Below are 25,500 nucleotides of genomic sequence, written 5' to 3' on the forward strand. Positions count from 1 at the left end.
TGTCTCAGGTGTGTTTTGTCTCACCTGTCCACAACAGGGTGGTGCAGCGGCCGTCCGTCCTGAGGGGACAGGTAGCTGTGAAACACCGAGCCCCCCACCACACGGACGTTGAACATCACTCTGATGTTCTGGAAGACAAAGACACTTCTGTAAAGACATCAGGGGACATTAATGCTTTCATAATAACCCAGTAATTACCCTCCAATGAGCCACTACTGTAACCCAGGTACGCTCAACACAAACACACCTGTTCACTCTCCTGGCTCCAACACGGTGGAACGAGCGATCCATTGATGTCAGGACAGCGGAGAGTCTAATGTTCTTCAATGAACACTGGAAACCCAGCTGTTCGGACTGTACCTTAGACATTAAACCCACCACTTTAAGGGTTTAGCCCGTTTGAAACTAATGCATCAGCTCTGACAATGGGTTGGCTTATTGAAGTGAAGATATCTGCATTTTGGTTGAGTTGTTTCTTCTAGCTTTAGTGCACACATCAACATGTGTCCCCTCTTCTTCATGTCTCTTCTACATCAACATGTGTCCCCTCTTCTTCATGTCTCTTCTACATCAACATGTGTCCCCTCTTCTTCATGTCTCTTCTACATCAACATGTGTCCCCTCTTCTTCATGTCTCTTCTATCACAAGTGTCCCTCTTCTTCATGTCTCTTCTACATCAACATGTGTCCCCTCTCTTCATGTCTCTTCTACATCAACATGTGTCCCCTCTTCTTCATGTCTCTTCTACATCAACATGTGTCCCCTCTTCTTCATGTCTCTTCTACATCAACATGTGTCCCCTCTTCTTCATGTCTCTTCTACATCAACATGTGTCCCCTCTTCTTCATGTCTCTTCTACATCAACATGTGTCCCCTCTTCTTCATGTCTCTTTACATCAACATGTGTCCCCTCTTCTTCATGTCTCTTCTACATCAACATGTGTCCCCTCTTCTTCATGTCTCTTCTACATCAACATGTGTCCCTCTTCTTCATGTCTCTTCTACATCAACATGTGTCCCCTCTTCTTCTTGTCTCTTCTACATCAACATGGTCCCCTCTTCTTCATGTCTCTTCTACATCAACATGTGTCCCCTCTTCTTCATGTCTCTTCTACATCAACATGTGTCCCCTCTTCTTCATGTCTCTTCTACATCAACATGTGTCCCCTCTTCTTCATGTCTCTTCTACATCAACATGTGTCCCTCTTCTTCATGTCTCTTCTACATCAACATGTGTCCCCTCTTCTTCATGTCTCTTCTACATCAACATGTGTCCCCTCTTCTTCATGTCTCTTCTACATCAACATGTGTCCCCTCTTCTCCATGTCTCTTCTACATCAACATGTGTCCCCTCTTCTCATGTCTCTTCTACTCAACATGTGTCCCCTCTTCTCCATGTCTCTTCTACATCAACATGTGTCCCCTCTTCTCCATGTCTCTTCTACATCAACATGTGTCCCCTCTTCTTCATGTCTCTTCTACATCAACATGTGTCCCCTCTTCTTCATGTCTCTTCTACATCAACATGTGTCTCCTCTTCTTCATGTCTCTTCTACATCAACATGTGTCCCCTCTTCTCCATGTCTCTTCTACATCAACATGTGTCCCCTCTTCTTCATGTCTCTTCTACATCAACATGTGTCCCCTCTTCTTCATGTCTCTTCTACATCAACATGTGTCCCCTCTTCTCCATGTCTCTTCTACATCAACATGTGTCCCCTCTTCTCCATGTCTCTTCTACATCAACATGTGTCCCCTCTTCTTCATGTCTCTTCTACATCAACATGTGTCCCCTCTTCTTCATGTCTCTTCTACATCAACATGTGTCCCCTCTTCTTCATGTCTCTTCTACATCAACATGTGTCCCCTCTTCTTCATGTCTCTTCTACATCAACATGTGTCTCCTCTTCTTCATGTCTCTTCTACATCAACCATTTTGACTGCAAGGAATCTTGGGAGGACACATTATATCATGTATTTAGCTGCATGCAGTAACTTTTTATGATCTGAGTACTTCTACTTTACAGTAAGTTTCTTTAGATAAAGCACCAGCTAAATGTAATGTAATATGTCCTCATGGATTCAGTCAAAAAGGCAGAACTCGAACCCAAACTTCAGCGTTTAAAGGAACAGCAGCATGTCTCCTGATCTGCTCAGTTGGAGACTTCAGATCCTACAATGGGCTGAAAGTGAATAAAAGAAGGCTCGGTGAGGGTTCATATGATTTATGAAGTACTGACAAGTCCCTTCTGATTCAAGCAATGAACGTGCAGTTTTTTTTAGATTAAATCAGGTTTGTCTGGCTTTCTATCTCGAGATTTACAACCACCTCTTACTTCCCATCATGCAACCTGGCAGGTCCTCTAGCTCTTAAAGCGTCTCCTTTTATCAGAAGACACAAAGGGGTCAACTTTATGTAACGTCTGCTGCTAAAGCGACACCAAGAGAGGAAAGTGGGTCATCATGAGATATAGACCACAACCTGCACCTGGCAGTTTGAGCTAACAGCAGATTAGCATGTAGCATCTCCATGTATAACACACAACTGGTAAAGACATGTTTAATAAACCCAGAGATAATCGGACGACTGGACTGAAAAGCCAGGTTGAGGAGAACAAAGGAATAACATATGAAGCTAATACCTTTGTCCTCTGTTGAAGCCTGTCTTTATTACTCTGAGATCTGCGTGGATTGGAGGTGCTTTAGGAGAAGGAGCGCTTGGCAAACAAAATGAAATAGATTTTCTCTTTCTGCTGTGAAGTCCTGAGAGGATCTGCTGGCTCAAACACTAGCTCTCACTCTGCAGGGTCTCTGAGGAGCGGCTCATTCCTGGAAGATATTGATATGTTGATCACAAGAGGAACGCTCCAGTCTCAGGGGGGGAGTTACACAATACTTCTGAGTTACTGCGTCTAACGTGGGACATACAGTACTATTTAAAGTATGTCAGTATCATGAGGGCCAGTAAGAGGACAAAATACTGCGGCTGCGGCTCAGTGGATAGTGTGCTGGACTTCGAATCAGGGGGTAGCAAGTTCGAGTCCCACTGCAGTCAGCATGTCGTTGTGTTGACACTTCACCCCAAAGTGCTCCTGTGGGGATTGTCCACAGTACTGAATGTATGTTAGTCGCTTTGGATAAAAGCGTCTAACAAATTACATGTAATGTAATGTAACACTGCAGCGGTTGGAGGCTGTTTTAACACTTTTACAGGAAGAAAAGGGTACGAGTGTGAGGACCATTTTGTTTGTTTGTTTGGTGTAACGTAAACTGCAAAAGTTAGCATGTCATTAGGTCACTTTATAATCGCGCTGTATGGTGGAAGTAGCCAGATTAAATTGGAAGCCTAACTTCTTCAACAGGTAGGAATTGGAAAGGCATTGTCTATCTAAATATACAATCTATGGTGTGCGTATATATGTTTATTTTCCAACAGTATAGGAGGCAGGTAAGGGGGATGTGAAAGACCCAAATCCAGGAGGCGTGAAGACTTCAAAGAGATTACAGATATGTAAAGGTCCAGACAAGGCGAACAAAGCAGAACAGAACCGAGGTTGCACGACATACAAGGACCCGGCAAAGACTAACAGAAAGCCAATACTTCAACAGAAGGTCAGCAGCTGGTCGCAGGTCTAACGGGGAACAGGTGGAGCTAATAAGGCCAGAACACACAATCAATACGGGTGGGAAGCACACAAAGACAGGAGGCAAAAGCTGACAGGACACAGGGGACGAAGACTAAATCAAATACACAAACTCCGACACCAGGATCATGACCTCAACCAGCACAGAGTTTCATTATATTGCAAGGTGTTGAGAAAGTCTGGAGAGGGTGTGCATGAACACTTATCGGACTATAACATGAGCACTGGTGAAGCATCGGATCACTGTAGCACTGCTTGGTGAGCTTTAGAGCTGCTAAATGAACATGTGAACGCCGCCCTTTGTTTCTGAATTGCCTCTTTGCCGAAGCTAAATTTAGACGAGAGGAATCATCCTCTCGAGTGGAGCATCGATGCAGGAAACTACAGATCCTGCTGGGATGAAAGATTCAGAGCCAACATCTGCTCTGAGAACTGCTTTCTGAGAGGAGGACTGTACGAGTTTAATTAAACGTCTGACAGCAGGGGGCACAGAGGAGGACTCACACCCCCCGCTGTGAAGAAGATGCCTCACTCTTCCTCTCCTGAAAGTCTGAACCAGCACTGAGGAAGATGCAGAGAGACGGTCATCTGCTGCCTTCCTTCTTTATTATGTCAGTATCGGTTCTCGTGTGTCATCTGGCTGCAGAAACACTGATTGGAAATCTGCTTGGCTGCAGGAGGAACAGCATGACACAGCAGGCTGTCACAAGTTAGACACATCTATTGTTCTTTGTTTGGTTTGGCACATATTAGACCCCGGCCACACGAGGACAAAAACGTCTAAACGCATAGGATTAACGCAAACGCAATCACAAACAAGCTTCCGTCCACACGCAATAGTCATCCGGATCGTGTCTGTCCACACGAGACTGCTCCGTTTAGCTCCAACCGCTGGAGAAGCTGCAGTACATGCAGGAGCCTGTACGTGGCGCTGTAACTTCCTCCACAAAAGCAGCGAAGAAGCATGGTTGTCATGGTTGCCCTTCTGTTTATTCTCCGCGGTGGGGGCCGAGGGAACCGGGCAGAGTTTTTCCCCAGTCAACGTGTAATTAAAGTTTAAACCTTCCGACAAAATTATAAAAGTGCCGGTCAAAGGTCTTCTTTGTTATTTATTGAGCTTTAAAACAAATGAATAACGACTCTATATAATATAATAATAAAATACACGGAGCCTCTCTTTTTCCTCCCTCTCTTCGGACAGCGTCAGTCTCAGCAGCTGATCCAGTAATGAGTGACCCGGCCGACAGTAAAAATAAACATATTTATAACTAGGTATTTTGAGAGGTGTCTCCGTCCTGTCGGATTAGACTTCACTCGCGTTTATGTCCATATCGAGAGAAAGATAAATAATCTGAATTCAGTGTGCAGTTTACTTTGACGCGGGGGTGAGCAGCAGAGGTGGGGAGAGGCGGGGCTATTGCGCAATCATTATCAGAAAATGATCGTATAGGGCGCACACACGGAGCTGTTGGACCCCCCAGAGCGTTGCGTATGCCGTTCTATCCACCTTGGGACGCGTTATCGTTTCCTCAGTCGTTTAGTGCCGTATGCGGTCGTCCTCGTGTGGCCGAATGGTCTATATGACACTAAACAGTTACGCAAACGGCCGTTTTTGTCCTCGTGTGGCTGCAGCCTTAAACTCTCCTGTCATTTCAGATCCCGCCTTCCTCCAGGCTCTTGCAATCAGCTCACTCCCCTCACCTGGTCTCCCCAGCCCTTCCCCTCACCTGTTACTCATTCCCTCATTACTCCACAGTATGTATACCACCTCACTCTCACTTGTGCTTTGCCAGATTGTCTTGTCTGTTCTTCCAAGCTCTCCAGTGTTTGATATTTTCTAGCCTAGATTCCTGTCCTGCCCGGTTTTGACCCCTGCCTGCCTGCCTGTATTCGGACCTCGGGTTTCCTGCTGCCCCCTGTTTGGATTTGTTTGCCTTACTGCTGGATTTCCTGGGTTTGACCCTGCCTGTCCCTGACCTGATTAAACTGAACATTTCTGTCGTGTCAGGCTATTGGGTTCTGATCTTATCTTAAAACCTACAATTAAACTACCTAAAAAAAGCAAATGTCATATTTTGAAAGCAAAGAAGAAATATAATATAGTATATAAATAATAACTCATTTAAATAAAGTCCTGCATTGGAAATGTCACTCTAATAAAACAAAAAAAGTGAAATCAGCATATAGTAGTTGTATAGTAGGTATTAGATGTAAAAGTATACACTGCAAAAAACGGTAAATGCCAACTTTCGCTATAAAAAATGAAAAGTGTTTACTTCCTGTCTGCCGGTCTGATTTATCCGACGCCCAGCGCTTTTCCTTTCTCCTTCTCGATCCTCCTTAGCAACGGTCATTTTATAGTCCTTGACAGCGGTCTGTACTACTGGATTAACAACGTGTCACATGTTCTGAATGGACCAATCAGAATCGAGTATTCAACTAAGCCGTGTAATAAAAGTAATTACATCTCAAAGTAAAAGGTCTTGAAGCTCTCCTGGACGACGGACAATCTGCTGTGAGCTTCATCATAATGGAAAAGCCATGAGGTTAAAAAACCTGAGTTAAAAAGTAGATTTCCTTCCACAGCTTAATTATTCCTCACATTAGTGCACAGTCGGTGTGTGTGCAGTACCTGAGCCTGCACCCCGTTGATCATCAGGTAATACAGTTTGCTGAGGATGCTCTGCTGCAGCTGCTCCCAGGAAACAGACCGATCCTCCCTCATCAGGAACGGGGGTCCAAACCTGGAGGAACGTTTATTTATAAAGCACCTTTCAACATAAGGCAATTCAAAGTGCTTTACACAAAATGAAAGACATTACATATACATTACATAGGCCCCCTATTATACTGTTTTCATCAATATATTATATGTTGAATTGATCACCTGCCTCCACAGCCATGAGATTAATCCAAAACATATTTAGGTTTCACGCATTACATTTCAAACCTAATTAAATCCTACCTTCTGCTATCTGTTGGTTTCACAGTTTTGATAAATCAAAGGAAACTGAGAGCCTTCACACTTTCAGACGTGTACCTGTGATGCTCTTCTACAGAGTTAAAAACAACAAGTACAGGAAGTGACTCCAAAGTCATTTTCCTGGCAGACACAGAGTCCTCCAGCTGTCACAGGGATGAGAGCAGTGGGAGGTTTGATCCACGAGAGCGAGGCGTTTGAAGGAGAAAGTGAAACATGGAGGGGATCGGACTGTGGAGAGCTGGGCGGAAGAATTTAATTGTACAACTGCCTGTCATGCCGTACATAAGACAATACAAATATATTGAATCTTGAATATTTTCTCCTCGAAAGGGAACACTTTATTTCATTTAGATTTGACCCAAAGTTACTTTCATTGATCCTCTGGACTGATTTCCACACGGCGCCAGATGCAGAGGTGGGAAGTAGTGCAGTACAAATACTTTGTTACTGTACTTATACATTTTTCTGGTATCAGTACTTTACTCCACTACTTATTTTTCTGACGACTTTTTACTTTGACTTCTTACATTTGAACCCAAATACCTGTACTTTCTACTTCTTACATGTTGAACACAAATACCTGAACTTTCTACTTCTTACATGTTGAACTCAAATAGCTGTACTTTCTACTTCTTACATGTTGAACTCAAATAGCTGTACTTTCTACTTCTTACATGTTGAACTCAAATAGCTGTACTTTCTACTTCTTACATGTTGAACCCAAATACCTGTACTTTCTACTTCTTACATGTTGAACTCAAATACCTGTACTTTCTACTTCTTACATGTTGAACTCAAATACCTGTACTTTCTACTTCTTACATGTTGAACTCAAATAGCTGTACTTTCTACTTCTTACATGTTGAACCCAAATACCTGTACTTTCTACTTCTTACATGTTGAACTCAAATACCTGTACTTTCTACTTCTTACATGTTGAACTCAAATACCTGTACTTTCTACTTGTTACATGTTGAACCCAAATACCTGTACTTTCTACTTCTTACATGTTGAACTCAAATACCTGTACTTTCTACTTCTTACATGTTGAACTCAAATACCTGTACTTTCTACTTCTTACATGTTGAACACAAATACCTGAACTTTCTACTTCTTACATGTTGAACTCAAATACCTGTACTTTCTACTTCTTACATGTTGAACCCAAATACCTGTACTTTCTACTTCTTACATGTTGAACTCAAATACCTGTACTTTCTACTTCTTACATGTTGAACCCAAATACCTGAACTTTCTACTTCTTACATGTTGAACTCAAATACCTGTACTTTCTACTTCTTACATGTTGAACTCAAATACCTGTACTTTCTACTTCTTACATGTTGAACCCAATACCTGTACTTTCTACTTCTTACATGTTGAACTCAAATACCTGTACTTTCTACTTCTACATGTTGAACTCAAATACCTGTACTTTCTACTTCTTACATGTTGAACTCAAATACCTGTACTTTCTACTTCTTACATGTTGAACTCAAATACCTGTACTTTCTACTTCTTACATGTTGAACACAAATACCTGTACTTTCTACTTCTTACATGTTGAACTCCAAATACCTGTACTTTCTACTTCTTACATGTTGAACTCAAATACCTGTACTTTCTACTTCTTACATGTTGAACACAAATACCTGTACTTTCTACTTCTCACATGTTGAACACAAATACCTGAACTTTCTACTTCTTACACGTTGAACTCAAATACCTGTACTTTCTACTTCTTACACGTTGAACTCAAATACCTGTACTTTCTACTTCTTACATGTTGAACACAAATACCTGTACTTTCTACTTCTTACATGTTGAACACAAATACCTGTACTTTCTACTTCTTACATGTTGAACACAAATACCTGTACTTCTACTTCTTACATGTTGAACACAAATACCTGTACTTTCTACTTCTACATGTTGAACCACAATACCTGTACTTTTCTACTTCTTACATGTTTGAACACAAATACCTGTACTTTCTACTTCTTACATGTTGAACACAAATACCTGTACTTTCTACTTCTTACATGTTGAACTCAAACCTGTACTTTCTACTTCTACATGTTGAACATCAAATACCTGTACTTTCTACTTCTTACATGTTGAACACTCAAATACCTGTACTTTCTACTTCTATACATGTTGAACTCAAATACCTGTACTTTCTACTTCTTACATGTTGAACACAAATACCTGTACTTTCTACTTCTCTCATGTTGAACTCAAATACCTGTACTTTCTACTTCTTACATGTTTGAACACAAATACCTGTACTTTCTACTTCTTACATGTTGAACTCAAATACCTGTACTTTCTACTTCTTACATGTTGAACACAAATACCTGTACTTTCTACTTCTTACATGTTGAACACAAATACCTGTACTTTCTACTTCCTACATGTTGAACTCAAATACCTGTACTTTCTACTTCTCACATGTTGAACTCAAATACCTGTACTTTCTACTTCTCACATGTTGAACTCAAATACCTGTACTTTCTACTTCTCACATGTTGAACACAAATACCTGTACTTTCTACTTCTCACATGTTGAACACAAATACCTGTACTTTCTACTTCTCACATGTTGAACTCAAATACCTGTACTTTCTACTTCTCACATGTTGAACACAAATACCTGTACTTTCTACTTCTCACATGTTGAACACAAATACCTGAACTTTCTACTTCTTACAGTTTGAACCCAATACCTGTACTTTCTACTTCTCACATGTTGAACACAAATACCTGAACTTTCTACTTCTTACATGTTGAACACAAATACCTGTACTTTCTACTTCTTACATGTTGAACTCAAATACCTGTACTTTCTACTTCTTACATGTTGAACTCAAATACCTGTACTTTCTACTTCTTACATGTTGAACTCCAAATACCTGTACTTTCTACTTCTTACATGTTGAACTCAAATACCTGTACTTTCTACTTCTTACATGTTGAACCCAAATACCTGTACTTTCTACTTCTTACATGTTGAACTCAAATACCTGTACTTTCTACTTCTTACAAGTTGAACTCAAATACTTGTACTTTCTACTTCTCTCATTTTCCAAACAGCTGGTTCCTTTAGTCTGAATGTGTGTTTGATGCGTGATCATTATTCTTTAGAGTCATTGCGTGCCTATTGATTTGAACACGATCCGTGTATCCATCATTTCCTGGTCTTCTCTAAAGAAGAGGGACCAATGGAAACGTTGTCATGTTGCCGTTGTTCAGCATGGAAACATTCATTAGCTAACAATGACATTATTGTTCTATTAATATAAAGGGAGGTCAGGTACTCTTTAAAACAGCTGCTAGCTATGGGTACTTTCTACTGAAGTATTTAAAAGCCTCTTTACTTTTACTTGAGCAAAGAAGTTTAGTCAGTACTTCTACTTTCACCAGAGTATTTTTAAACACGAGTATCTGTACTTCTACTTGAGTAAAGGATGTGTGTACTTGTACCCTCTCTGGTCTCCATGATTACCTGACGGCTTGCTGTCCCGTCCCAGCAGCGTTGCAGACCAGCAGCAGGATCTTCACTGGGACCCCGTGGTTCAGGAACTCTGAGGATAAAGTCCCAGAGGAAGGTAACCTCTGACTCTCAGGACCCGAGGAGTAAGGAGAGGAGGGGAGGCTGTGGTGGTACCCTGAAGGAACAACACAGGAGAAGGTCAGATATGAGGTGAGGACAAACTGCGAGAGTAAGTGGTTAAATGGACTGACTTTACATACCGCTTTTCTACTTTTTGCAACCCCTCATAGAGCTTTTACATATACACTTCTCTATTCACACACAGGCAGCCATACAAGGTGACACCTGCTCAAGGAGAGTAACATTCACACACACTCACACACCAATTTGGGGATAGATATCTTGCCCAAAGACATGTTGAAAGGGACTGGGAATAGAACCAGTGACTACCACCTGAGCCACAGCCGCCATAGAGTCATTGTTGAGTAACAAGTACAATATTTGCCTAAAATAATTACTAATTTAAAAATAATTAAAACTAGTCATAGGACGGTGGTGGAAGATCCTCTTCTTAAGTTAAAGTAGAAATACTAGGATCTTAAAGTACTCCAATAAAAGTAAAAGGTCTTGGTGGAAAATATATATTATTCTATTTTTATGTTGTAGTTTCTCAATGTTGAGCAAATGTAAGATATTCTCTAAAATACTGACAAGGTTGGCATTAAAGTATTACATTATAACATTACCCTATCATGTGTTTTTAAATGTGAAAATAGCAAGTAAACTATGAGTCTTAAATAAATGTAGTTGTGTAAAAAGTACAAAATGCAGTGGAACAGAAGTATATATAGTAAAAATGATAATACAAGTACAAGTATGTCAAAATAGTAGGCTACTTCGGTACAATACTTGAGTAAATGTACTTTCCACCACTGTCTTAGGAATAGGAGACAGGAGGACAACTAGATAAATTATAATAGATAAAAGCTATTTCTCTGATAAATATTGTTGATATTGATAGCAAACTAATCTCAGATTCTTTTGGCACTTTCAAAGGTGTAAGATATATTTAAGTACATATTTGTTTTTATCTTATATGTTTATTTGTTTTGATAGTTTCCTAATATTTAGCTGAGCGTAAGAATTATATAGTTAAACTTTACTTATGACAATAAAATATCTTGAATATTTTCTCCTTGAAAGGGAACACTACATTTTATTAGATTTTACTTTTAGAAAAGTGCAATAAACCATGAAGATACAACCTCAAAATACCACGAATCCTGCGGGTACATACCCTTTAAATAACCTAATTCTGATTCCAAGTGGAAAATGTGACCCCTAAACTTAACACCTCGAACAGTGAGCAGGAGAACGAGGATGCATAAAGTGGCGAGACAGCAGCTTTCTATTTCGGGAGCGCGAGCGGTGATTCAGAGGGGAGGACAGATGGACCAATGGCTGCCTCTCGCTCTGCAGGAGGTTTTATCTGATGCTGCTTCTGCTCCACATCCTCTCCTGGTGGGGTGCCAAGCAGCAATACTTCATCCTCCACCACCAACACCACCACCCACCGTCTCTATATCAGCAGGAGTGAGACTGACTGAGCTGAAAGCAGAGATTTAAAGATCCTCGTGAAATGTGACGTTCTGCTCACACAGCTGAAAACCTCTGGACTCAGAAGTTCACCGTTATAAATCACACGGTGAATTACACTCGTCGATACGGATAAGAAGGAGGAGAGTGGTGCAGGAATGAGTCGTAAAGTCTGAATTGAGTCAGCATTTTACATTCCCTTGTCTTGGTCTTTTGCAGTTTTTGGTAAGATGACTGAAATAAGGTGAAAAGATTTCAACATGTTGTCATTTTTATTACTATAAATATAATAACTGTTATCTATAAAAACAAGTTAACCTAGAGACCTACAGTAAGGAACAGGATCATTTAAGCCTATCTTTGTCTCCTCTCTTAATTCAATTAAGCTGTCAGTGTGCTACTTAGCTAGCAAACGTTAGCTATCTAGCTAACTAGCAAACGTTAGCTCTAGAGAGCTATCTATCTGACTGTGAAATAAGCTAGCTACTTTACAAGCGAGCTCACTAACAGATTATAGCTTCCAGTGTTTTCCATTTGAACCTATAGAGTGGTTCAGGAATGAGTCCTAGAACCCAAAAATGAGTTAGCATTTTGGCACTTTACTTGTTTGTTTTGACTCTGCTTAGCCCAACATTAGCCTCCTTTAGCTTAGCGGTGGTGACGTGAAGTCATGTGACCGTGCTGTAGTTCCTTTATAGCCCAACATTAGCCACCTTTAGCTTAGCGGTGGTGACGTGAAGTCATGTGACCGTGTTTGTAGTTCCTTTATAGCCCAACATTAGCCTCCTTTAGCTAGCGGTGGTGACGTGAAGTCATGTGACCGTGCTTGTAGTTCCTTTATAGCCCAACATTAGCCTCCTTTAGCTTAGCGGTGGTGACGTGAAGTCATGTGACCGTGCTGTAGTTCCTTTATAGCCCAACATTAGCCACCTTTAGCTTAGCGGTGGTGACGTGAAGTCATGTGATCGTGCTGTAGTTCCTTTATAGCCCAACATTAGCCACCTTTAGCTTAGCGGTGGTGACGTGAAGTCATGTTGGGCAGCCCAACATTAGCCTCCTTTAGCTTAGCGGTGGTGACGTGAAGTCATGTGACCGTGCTGTAGTTTCCTTTATAGCCCAACATTAGCCTCCTTTAGCTTAGCGGTGGTGACTGAAGTCATGTGACCGTGCTGTAGTTCCTTTATAGCCCCCAACATTAGCCACCTTTAGCTTAGCGGTGGTGACTGAAGTCATGTGACCGTGCTGTAGTTCCTTTATAGCCAACTTAGCCGCCTTTAGCTAGCGGTGGTGACGTGAAGTCATGTGACCGTGCTTTAGTTCCTTTATAGCCCACATTAGCCACCTTTAGCTTAGCGGTGGTGACGTGAAGTCATGTGACCGTGCTGTAGTTCCTTTATAGCCCAACATTAGCCGCCTTTAGCTTAGCGGTGGTGACGTGAAGTCATGTGACCGTGCTGTAGTTCCTTTATAGCCCAACAATAGCTTATTCATTCCAGCCATTATATTTATGCTTCAACTATTATAAAATCAAGAAAAATAGTCAGACATCATGTGCTTGTATTTGTGTAAACACCTCTGTTGTTCTGAGACTTCAATGTGCAGACAGATAATGGGATTTCATTTGTTGATTGGGGTGTAGAGAAGATCCTTGAGGGGCAGAGGTGTTTAATTATGGGCTCTCAGATACTCTGCTGTGTTTAGTCTGCTGTTCCTCTGTGTCTGTTTAACGATGAAGAGGAACGATGACCTCACTGACGTCCTGCTGTTTCCTAGAACGAGTCCCAGGTTTCTTCATAATAACAGATTAGGATCAACAGGTTTGTCGGCTAAACAAAGTTAACTTTTGGTGTGTTTTTGGTGTGTTTGGTTGCTCATTTTTCCTTGCTTTGCTGGAGGTGCCTTTTTTCTGTACAGCCATGGGAATTATCCGACAGCGTTAAAACACATCGACGCAAGAGGAAACACAAAATTAGAACTAAAGAAAGAAGTGCATTCAAATCTAGCAAAATATACTTAAAGTACCAAACATAAATTAAATATGCGATAATGTGTTCATCAAAGCTGGTCAAGGTGTATTTAATGACTTTATAAACTGCTGCTGGATATCTAAACCTATAATTGTATGTAAATGTGTATTTATTTATATTTTGTTTACACTATAAATCTGAATCTGTAAACAGCGTGGAGGAAAAAGTACAATACTGGCTTCTGAAATGTCGTAGTGAAGTAGAAGTATAAAGTAGTATAACATGAAAATACTTAAGTTCACTATTTGATCAATGTACTACTCAACCACTACATATATCTCATACTTCTATAATTTCTCACGCTGTAAACAAGGTAGAACTCAGTATCGCAGTGACAGGAGCCTTGAAGAAATGTGCAGGAACACTAACGTTTTCGACAGCAAGCCATAAAAAGGATTTAATAAGTGACGAGAGGAAAGTCGTCTCTGTGTAAATCTCAGTGCGACAGACCGGGAGGTGACCCCTGCTTCAAATTCAGTTTCATGAACACGTTTCTCCGGCTTATGAAAAGGAGATTTCCCCCATAAATTATTCCCACAGCTGTCAGAGGTCGCCGCTCGTTGAAATTACAGAGCATGATTCAAGTTGGTTTTATCACCGGCTTGATTAGAGCGGCATTAATAAATGAAAAGCTGTGCATACTTATCGTTACTCTCATTGTCAGGGTCAACACTCTGCAATCGCAGGGTTAATAACGAAGCTACATGTGGACTGGGATCACTTTGGAATATGTCTACGTCATACAGTGTACAGCTTAAGTATTCATATGTAAAAGTACCTTTTATATAATGTAAAATACAATCTAGAAAACATACTTAAAATATTAAAATAACTATGAAAATGGCCTGGTGTGATATATTATTAAATATATTACATTATTAGGTTGTTTTTATTGTTGCATCAAGTAGCAGTTAACAGGTTGGACTAAAAAAAACTTCTGGTACACAAATTATTCAAGTTTACGACTTTCTTTTTTAACTTTTTGTAATATATACTTTGTTTGTTTGTACTCCTCAAGTACTTCAAAAATATACTTAGGTACAGTTCTTCATGAAATAATGATGGTGTTATAGTAACAATATCCAGTAAAATTGTTGTGACCCAACTCGATCTTATAAGACAAAGATGTCTGATTTATAGTATTCAAAAATAATGTAAGAAAGTTTTCTTTAAGAGGTAGGAAGGTAACGCCATCATTCTTTCCCTTTTGTGTACAGCTGTATTCTCATGTTGCCTTTAAAGGTCCCATGTCATGCTTTTCTGGTTATCACCCGTCCCCTTGTGTTATGAAGCTTTTTCTGCATGTAAACGGTCTGCAGTCACAAACCCTCAAAGTGCACCCTGTAGCGAGTAAAGCTCTAACAGAGAAGACCTGTCTGCTGCCCCAGAACGCCTCGTTGGGGGTTTCTCTTTTTCTTCCTGCAGTGACGTGACCATACCCAAATGGACCCATTGGACCAATAGTGGAGCTCCTCACACACACTCACTCTCTCAGTGGCAAAACTGTGACAGGCTGGGGGGTGCCAGCGGCGAAACTGTGGCGCGCTTACACTGTAGGTGCGCCGCGTTTGGGGGTGCGGGGGGGGGGGTGGGTGGTGCAGGTGCTAGTGGAGCCTCGCAGATGGGGGTGCTGCAGCCCCCTCAGCACCTCCCGCGTCCATTTGCGATGTCTCGATGTCTCGCAGACCCCACGCAGCAAGCAGGAAATGAACCCAGCTCACACTGTCCGCTCCTGGCAGCAGCGAGCCCCGCAACGTCCCGCCAACACGGCCCCCAGACCCCACGCAGCATTCTCATCTGTTTGTCCTTACTGGTGTCATTTTCTGGTTGCTAACAAACGCCATTGTAACACATAATCACTGATGTTTAGCTGTAACGGTGGTGGACTCATCAGAGCACAGTGGGCGAGCTGACCAATCAGAGCACAGTGGGCTCACAGGGAGGGGGGGGGGTGGCAGGAGCTCCAAGGCGTTTAGGACAGAGTGAATACACAGACTTTACAGAGATGCTGTGAGAAACCAATGTGAGTTTGGAACATTGAACAATGTAAATCTATTCGAGTCGACCTCAACGATGGAATTATGATCAGTAGAAATGGCCATGACACGGGAGCTTTAAGAACCCTTAACATCAGGAGGTTTTACATGTAATTGTCGAGTAATGCTCTTTAAAACCCACTGAATTGATGCATCTATCAAATCTATTTTAAGGATACTGACTGCTAATGTGCATGATCATTATAATTAAACCTCTGCATATGTTTTGCACTAATTGCAGGATTATTTTTTCTTCACTTAACATGTGGCTTTATTTAATTTAATCCAAATTGATAACATTTGCACATAAAAACACTTAGATGACCAAACGTAGCTTTAATGAGACCCCTGATGGGAGTTTGATATTTATTTTTAACCCACAACGCTCAGATGTTTTACTTCCATTGAAGCTTTTATGGATAATTGATTAAAGGTCTTTCATATTTAGGAATTGCAGAATGGCGCCAGACATCCTAAAAGCATTACAGATCACTGCTGGGTAGGAATCATTTAATAAAAGGTGCTTTGTAGTAATGTGATGTTTTAATGGCATTTTTGTTTTTGATTGTATAGCTTTGATTTCTCACAAGCAGCAAGGCATACAAATGCTTATGTAAAATAAATAAATAAAGTCTGTTAATATTTCATGTATGCATGTAAATAATTTAACAGGCTGGTCGGATATTTATCAAAAGTAAAACGTTCTTTCTAACATTTAGTACCAAAACAAGTTGTGCTGCCTTTTGAGTTCATATTTACTTTGGGTTTGCTCCAGTTTTGAATACAAAGTTAGTGGAAGAGGGAGAAGGATATTAAATCAAATGAAGTGGTCAAATGTTAAAGAGTCCTCCTCCTGCTGATGTTCAGGTGTATATCAGTATGTAGTGCCTCTACTTTAAAGAGTCCTCTCCTGCTGATGTTCAGGTGTATATCAGTATGTAGTGTCTACTTTAAAGAGTCCTCTCCTGCTGATGTTCAGGTGTATATCAGTAATGAGTGTCTCTACTTTAAAGAGTCCTCTCCTGCTGAGTGTCATGTGTATATCAGTAAATGTAGTGTCTCTACTTTAAAGAGTCCTCTCCTGCTGATGTTCAGGTTGTATATCAGTATGTAGTGTCTCTACTTTAAAGAGTCCTCTCCTGCTGATGATCAGGTGTATCAGTATGTAGTGTCTCTACTTTAAAGAGTCCTCTCCTGCTGATGTTCAGGTGTATATCAGTATGTAGTGTCTCTACTTTAAAGAGTCCTCTCCTGCTGATGTTCAGGTGTATATCAGTATGTAGTGTCTCTACTTTAAAGAGTCCTCCTCCTGCTGATGTTCAGGGTGTATATCAGTATGTAGTGTCTCTACTTTAAAGAGTCCTCTCCTGCTGATGTTCAGGTGTATATCAGTATGTAGTGTCTCTACTTTAAAGAGTCCTCTCCTGCTGATGTCAGGTGTATTCAGTATGTAGTGTCCTCTACTTTAAAGAGTCCTCTCCTGCTGATGTTCAGGTGTATTATCAGTATGTAGTGTCTCTACTTTAAGAGTCCTCTCCTGCTGATGTTCAGGTGTATATCAGTATGTAGTGTCTCTACTTTAAAAGTCCTCTCCTGCTGATGTTCAGGTGTATATCAGTATGTAGTGTCTCTACTTTAAAGAGGCTCTCCTGCTGATGTTCAGGTGTATATCAGTATGTAGTGTCTCTACTTTAAAGAGTCCTCTCCTGCTGATGTTCAGGTGTATATCAGTGAGTAGTGTCTCTACTTTAAAGAGTCCTCTCCTGCTGATGTTCAGGTTATATCAGTATGTAGTGCTCTACTTTAAAGAGTCCTCTCCTAATGATGTTCAGGTGTATATCAGTATGTAGTGTCTCTACTTTAAAGAGTCCTCTCCTGCTGATTTCAGGTGTATATCAGTATGTAGGTCTCTACTTAAAGAGTCCCCTCCTGCTGATGTACAGGTGTATATCAGTATGTAGTGTCTCTACTTTAAAGAGTGCCTCTCCTGCTGATGTTCAGGTGTATATCAGTATGTGTCTCTACTTTAAAGAGTCCCCTCCTGCTGATGTACAGGTGTATATCAGTATGTGTGTCTCTACTTTAAAGAGTCCTCTCCAGCTGATGTTCAGGTGTATATCAGTATGTAGTGTCTCTACTTTAAAGAGTCCTCTCCTGCTGATGTTCAGGTGTATATCAGTATGTAGTGTCTCTACTTTAAAGAGTCCTCTCCTGCTGATGTTCAGGTGTATATCAGTATGTAGTATCTCTATTTAAAGAGTCCTCTCCTGCTGATGTTCAGGTGTATATCACGTATGTAGTGTCTCTACTTTAAAGAGTCCTCTCCTGCGATGTTCAGGTGTATATCAGTATGTAGTGTCTCTATCTTTAAAGAGTCCTCCTCCTGCTGATGTTCAGGTGTATATCAGTTATGTAGTGTCTCTACTTTAAAGAGTCCTCTCCTGCTGATGTTCAGGTGTATATCAGTATGTAGTGTCTCTACTTTAAAGAGTCCTCTCCTGCTGATGTTCAGGTGTATATCATATGTAGTGTCCTCTACTTTAAAGAGTCCTCTCCCTGCTGATGTTCAGGTGTATATCAGATATAGTGTCTCTACTTTAAAGAGTCCTCTTCTGCTGATGTTCAGGTGTATATCAGTATGTAGTGTCTCTACTTTAAAGAGTCCCTCTCCTGCTGATGTTCAGGTGTATATCAGTATGTAGTGTCTCTACTTTAAAGAGTCCTCTCCTGCTGATGTGCAGGTGTATATCAGTATGTAGTGTCTCTACTTTAAAGAGTCCTCTCCTGCTGATGTGCAGGTGTATATCAGTATGTAGTGTCTCTACTTTAAAGAGTCCTCTAATGTATTGAGTATGAACCCCTGCAGGCAGTAAGAACCTGAGGGACAGCACTACACTCACAGGCCTGTAGAGAGAGCAGGTTTGTTTACACCACAGAGAGAGAAACAGGGGGGGGTACACACTGAGAAACACACTTTACATCACTCTCTGAACAACAGAGGCATACATCTGATCTGCTCAGAGGGGGAGTAATTCAAAGAGCCCTTTATGTGCTCTCTAAAGCCCCCTGCAGTACGGAGGACTCCCCCAGGCTTTCATTGACCAAAGTAAATTAATCAAATGTGTTGTTTTGCTTATATCTGTACATGGATTCAAGTTAAAGAAGGGGAAGAATTAATGTTGTACTAGAGGTGGGCAACACATCCGTATCATGTGAGATTTTGGATATCATAATATCACACAAGTGTCGTCTTTCTGTTAAACCTGATTTGTATTTCCACATGTATATCTATTTTTTTATTTTACTCTTTTACTTTTTAATATTATTTTATTTCTATTTCTGTTTATTTCTTCACCTACCTACCTACCTACCTACCTACCTACCTACCTACCTACCTACCTACCTACCTACCTACCTACCTACCTACCTACCTACCTACCTACCTACCTACCATATAGACTCTCCTTGCACTATTTAAACTATTGTATCTGTGTTATTGTGTTGCTGTTGGAGGAGCCTGTGACCTCAGATTTCATTGATATATCTACACTGTAGCTAATGTACAAATGACAATAAAAGCCTTAAATCCTTGCCTGGGTTTTAAAGACTGCAGGATTGTACCTGAGATGCGTGCAGAGCCTCCTCTGATGTAAAGGGGCGGAGCCTGGAAGGCGTAGACCACGTCGTTCTCAGCGATGCTCGTCAGATCCTCCTCGTCGAAGAAGGAGCGATGGAAACCCGTGGAGTAAACCTCCGTCAGGATCACCTACACACACACACACACATTAGTTTCCTTTCAACAGGGCCAAATACTAAAGAATCTCATGAGCGATGTGTCCACATAGCATCGTCTTCTCCAGCGTCTTCTTTCTGCATTTGAACAGACGCTCAGAGCACTTCTAGTTAGACCTTTTTCAACTTCTCAGAAAAGCACAGGTGACGTCACTGTGGACATTGAAGTAAAGCTTGTTTTGACCTCGTCTGTCTCTCCTAAGCTTTATCTATATGACACAAACAGATCAGAACTAAGCTCATTTATTTAAGCAGAGTGTCTGAACCCTGGATGCTGCTGCAGGTAATTGTTGAACTTCTATCTCACGGATCCTACTGCTTCTCTACGGCTGTCAGACTAAGCGCTGAATAAAGTGCTGAGTAAACTTTGACAAATACCAGTCTGTGATTACCCGTCAAGACATATGATACTTTGGTCAAAATACTTCAAATGCCTTTATTTTACTCAAAAATAAGGTTTATTTTGTCTAAATTAGGTCAGAGTTGCCACACAACTTGTGGTAATGAGTTGGAATGAAGTTGGCGCTAAAAGTGTATCCCAGACTTGGATTATCTTTTATATTATACGTTTTATAAACAGTCAGAACACAAAGCATTTGGAGCTCTTGCTCTGTGGACACAGGCTGTGTGAACGTGAACTCTGAACCCACTTGATGGAAAACCATTGCTTGCTTTATTAATCTCTGAGCCGGCTTAATGCATTTCAGACGAGTGGATAAGACTGCCTTACAGCCGACGGCGTGAAATAACTATTTGGCATGTTTTTCTGTTTATTTTGTTGTTGTTCATTATCCCTGTTTATGTCAGTGGAAGAAATAAATCGTAATTAAGATAAATCCGAACTGCCCTCCAGCCCTTCCTCACACTAACTTTAAATGAGCGCTAATTCCTGCAAATAAGTCCCTCTTACGTTATCTCTTTACCAACGGTGAGTTTAAGTTACTAATTGCTCGTCATAATCTAATACTCGTAATATTGGTTGATAAAAGGAACATTTTTGCATAAAAATTGCCATTCTTTCAATTACATTGTTAGATTACACATTTACATAGAAAGCTTTTAGTTTATGGATGTCTAAATGTATGTATAGAGATTAAATATGTCAATATGTTCATGTCAACACACACACACACACACACACACACACACACACACACACACACACACACACACACACAGCAGAAAATAGTCAGGATGAGACCTACAATCACTCTACTCTCTCCTGATCCACGCTGCTGAGTTTTCCTTCTTTGTGGTTAAAAATAAGACGATTTTGGGGTGAATTTGAGTCTTTCTTCCTGCTTCTTGTTACCTGGTCTGGGGAGATTTGTCCCTCGTCAGCCACCATCCTCCTCAGGGTGGCCACGGAGCCGAACAGAGGCACAGCGAGTCCGACCCTCAGGTACCGCTGGCCTTTAGTGCTGAACACCAGAACCACACACAGCCACCTGACAACACACACAATCAGGGGTTAGATCATCAATCAATCAAGGATTTTTTTTAAATGTTGAAGTTGAAAGCATCAATCTGGTGCACTTTGAGAGCAACATTAGGAGCTCTATGGAGACATCTCTCAACACCCAGATGAACTGGAAGCAGATTTACTTTTTCTTTATGGATATTTTACAAATCACTCTCCTTTCAAACTGTATTCTTGTTTATTGATAACAACTTTGTTTTACTGTCATATAGTATTTTATACCTGTTTACTTTATTTTCTTGTTTTTTTATAACTATAATGATCATATAAAGATGTGCCTTTACCTCACTGGTTGGAGAAAAAGCTTCTCATAGTCGTTAGCATAGCTAGCTAACCAGATGCTAATAACAACAAAGTTATTGACTGTATGATCAGTGTGACAGATGAACAGATCGCCACTGGGCTTTCAGCTAAAGACACAGACACGCAAAAACTGCGGCATGTGTACGGCTCCTTATGGGTGCTGCAAGCTCCTTATATCCGTTAGCGCAGCTAGCTAGCACCAGATGCTAACAACAACAATACACGTAAGGTGTGCATGTTCAAATGACAAATGTAGTTGGTGATCCCTGGTCTAGATGGCATTTTAAACTCTGAAACTACGGGATGGCCAAGGACAAAAAATACACATGCGTTAATCGCGTTAAAATAATTATTGGCGTTAACTTGACAGCCCTAATATTTTTATATATCTGAGACCTATGCTATTGCCTAAAAATAGCATGATAGGTGACCTTTAAGCTGTCTGTGGCTCTTTTTCTGCTGTAACAAATGTAAATGTCCCCTCTGTGGAACGAATAAAGGTATTCTGACTGACTCTGACTCTGACTCTGAATCTGATTGCACCGAGGTAAAGGAGAAGAGTTTAGGAAGAGACACACCCAGGGACGGTGGGACATTAAACAACCTCTTATTTTTTGAGCCATTTCTTCTCTCGGACCAGCGAGGGACAAAAGGAGACTTTCATGAATAAATCAATCCACTTTAACATCAATAATAGATTATTAGGACTTATTTTTATGTGTGCCGAATAATGGAATCTCTATTGCATTTTAAAAAACAGTGACCTCTCATGAGGCAGCGCTGACACAGAAAGGGACAAAATGGATCTGTGAATAACCTGAGAGAGACAGGCTGAAGATAAGAGGCATTTAATGGACAAATCAATGTTTATTTGACTGAAATGGAAAGAATGTGTCTTTAAAGAGTCCTCTCCTGCTGATGTTCAGGTGTATATCAGTATGTAGTGTCTCTACTTTAAAGAGTCCTCTCCTGCTGATGTTCAGATGTATATCAGTATGTAGTGTCTCTACTTTAAAGAGTCCTCTCCTGCTGATGTTCAGGTGTATATCAGTATGTAGTGTCTCTACTTTAAAGAGTCCTCTCCTGCTGTAGTTCAGGTGTATATCAGTATGTAGTGTCTCTACTTAAAGAGTCCTCTCCTGCTGATGTTCAGGTGTATATCAGTATGTAGTGTCTGTACTTTAAAGAGTCCTCTCCTGCTGATGTTCAGGTGTATATCAGTATGTAGTGTCTCTACTTTAAAGAGTCCTCTCCTGCTGATGTTCAGATGTATATCAGTATGTAGTGTCTCTACTTTAAAGAGTCCTCTCCTGCTGATGTTCAGGTGTATATCAGTATGTAGTGTCTCTACTTTAAAGAGTCCTCTCCTGCTGATGTTCAGGTGTATATCAGTATGTAGTGTCTCTACTTTAAAGAGTCCTCTCCTGCTGATGTTCAGGTGTATATCAGTATGTAGTGTCTCTACTTTAAAGAGTCCTCTCCTGCTGATGTTCAGGTGTATATCAGTATGTAGTGTCTCTACTTTAAAGAGTCCTCTCCTGCTGATGTTCAGGTGTATATCAGTATGTAGTCTCTCTACTTTAAAGAGTCCTCTCCTGCTGATGTTCAGGTGTATATCAGTATGTAGTGTCTCCACTTTAAAGAGTCCTCTCCTGCTGATGTTCAGGTATATATCAGTATGTAGTGTCTCTACTTTAAAGAGTCCTCTCCTGCTGATGTTCAGGTATATATCAGTATGTAATGTCTCTACTTTAAAGAGTCCTCTCCTGCTAATGTTCAGGTGTATATCAGTGTGTTGTGTCTCTACTTTAAAGAGTCCTCTCCTGCTGATGTTCAGGTGTATATCATTATTTAGTGTCTCTACTTTAAAGAGTCCTCTCCTGCTGATGTTCAGGTGTATATCAGTATGTAGTGTCTCTACTTTAAAGAGTCCTCTCCTGCTGATGTTCAGGTGTATATCAGTATGTAGTGTCTCTACTTTAAAGAGTCCTATCCTGCTGATGTTCAGGTGTATATCAGTATGTAGTGTCTCTACTTTAAAGAGTCCTCTCCTGCAGATGTTCAGGTGTATATCAGTATGTAGTGTCTCTACTTTAAAGAGTCCTCTCCTGCTGATGTTCAGGTGTATATCAGTATGTAGTGTCTCTACTTTAAAGAGTCCTCTCCTGCTGATGTTCAGGTGTATATCAGTATGTAGTGTCTCTACTTTAAAGAGTCCTCTCTTGCTGATGTTCAGGTGTATATCAGTATGTAGCGTCTCTACTTTAAAGAGTCCTCTCCTGCTGATGTTCAGGTGTATATCAGTATGTAGTGTCTCTACTTTAAAGAGTCCTATCCTGCTGATGTTCAGGTGTATATCAGTATGTAGTGTCTCTACTTTAAAGAGTCCTCTCCTGCAGATGTTCAGGTGTATATCAGTATGTAGTGTATCTACTTTAAAGAGTCCTCTCTTGCTGATGTTCAGGTGTATATCAGTATGTAGTGTCTCTACTTTAAAGAGTCCTCTCCTGCTGATGTTCAGGTGTATATCAGTATGTAGTGTCTCTACCTTAAAGAGTCCTCTCCTGCTGATGTTCAGGTGTATATCAGTATGTAGTGTCTCTACTTTAAAGAGTCCTCTCCTGCTGATGTTCAGGTGTATATCAGTATGTAGTGTCTCTACTTTAAAGAGTCCTCTCCTGCTGATGTTCAGGTGTATATCAGTATTTAGTGTCTCTACTTTAAAGAGTCCTCTCCTGCTGATGTTCAGGTGTATATCAGTATGTAGTGTCTCTACTTTAAAGAGTCCTCTCCTGCTGATGTTCAGGTGTATATCAGTATGTAGTGTCTCTACTTTAAAGAGTCCTCTCCTGCTGATGTTCAGGTGTATATCAGTATGTAGTGTCTCTACTTTAAAGAGTCCTCTCCTGCTGATGTTCAGGTGTATATCAGTATGTAGTGTCTCTACCTTAAAGAGTCCTCTCCTGCTGATGTTCAGGTGTATATCAGTATGTAGTGTCTCTACTTTAAAGAGTCCTCTCCTGCTGATGTTCAGGTGTATATCAGTATTTAGTGTCTCTACTTTAAAGAGTCCTCTCCTGCTGATGTTCAGGTGTATATCAGTATGTAGTGTCTCTACTTTAAAGAGTCCTCTCCTGCTGATGTTCAGGTGTATATCAGTATGTAGTGTCTCTACTTTAAAGAGTCCTCTCCTGCTGATGTTCAGGTGTATATCAGTATGTAGTGTCTCTCCTTTAAAGAGTCCTCTCCTGCTGATGTTCAGGTGTATATCAGTACGTAGTGTCTCTACTTTAAAGAGTCCTCTCCTGCTGATGTTCAGGTGTATATCAGTATGTAGTGTCTCTACCTTAAAGAGTTCTCTCCTGCTGATGTTCAGGTGTATATCAGTATGTAGTGTCTCTACTTTAAAGAGTCCTCTCCTGCTGATGTTCAGGTGTCTATCAGTATGTAGTGTCTCTACTTTAAAGAGTCCTCTCCTGCTGATGTTCAGGTGTATATCAGTATGTAGTGTCTCTACTTTAAAGAGTCCTCTCCTGCTGATGTTCAGGTGTATATCAGTATGTAGTGTCTCTACTTTAAAGAGTCCTCTCCATAACCTATATCACTAAGGTGATTATCGTATTATAATGTACATTTAGATTTATCAATAATATCTTTATAAATATTAAAACACCACCGTCTATTGAGGAAAATACAAATGTTTGAATATGTATTTATATATATTGACATGCACATTTTTACTTAACTAATGTTTTTCAAATGTATTATTTTTGTATTATTTAATTGATCTTTTATTGATATCTTAGTTGCCCAATTTCAGTTTAACTTTTTGTGTATCTATTTATTTCTATCCTATTTATCTTTATTTCACATTGTTGTACTAACTAAATATGCTTTTATACATATTCGGGTTCCTATATTATGTTATTTATCTCTTTATTGCACATTTGTACTCCTCACAAAACCTAATTTCCTCTAAAAATGAGTGCAAAATAACAGCTAAGACTTCTAACCCTGAAAAACATCACTGATCTAAACGAGTAGACCAAAGTCACGGTGACGGCAGAGCACAGCAGGACAGATAACCTCCACTCTGCAGCCGAACATATTAAAGTGAGGTCACATTGACATCAGTTCAACCTCCA

The 25,500-nt window shown here is 40.5% G+C and overlaps 1 protein-coding gene across 1 annotated transcript in view; it reads right to left on the reverse strand.

The window, feature by feature from the left end:
• The window catches only part of usp43b (ubiquitin specific peptidase 43b), a 124,901-nt gene that overhangs the window by 27,415 nt on the left and 71,986 nt on the right, over positions 1 to 25,500 (reverse strand). The window contains exons 6-10 of the mRNA XM_034222673.1: positions 20,885 to 21,020; positions 19,402 to 19,546; positions 10,134 to 10,296; positions 6,278 to 6,389; positions 25 to 128 (exon numbers count right to left, since the gene is read on the reverse strand). Coding sequence (XP_034078564.1) covers positions 25 to 128; positions 6,278 to 6,389; positions 10,134 to 10,296; positions 19,402 to 19,546; positions 20,885 to 21,020 — 660 coding nt within the window. The remainder of the gene's footprint in view (positions 1 to 24; positions 129 to 6,277; positions 6,390 to 10,133; positions 10,297 to 19,401; positions 19,547 to 20,884; positions 21,021 to 25,500) is intronic.

This window comes from Gymnodraco acuticeps, unplaced genomic scaffold, assembly GCF_902827175.1.
Source record: "Gymnodraco acuticeps unplaced genomic scaffold, fGymAcu1.1, whole genome shotgun sequence".
NCBI lineage: Eukaryota > Metazoa > Chordata > Actinopteri > Perciformes > Bathydraconidae > Gymnodraco > Gymnodraco acuticeps.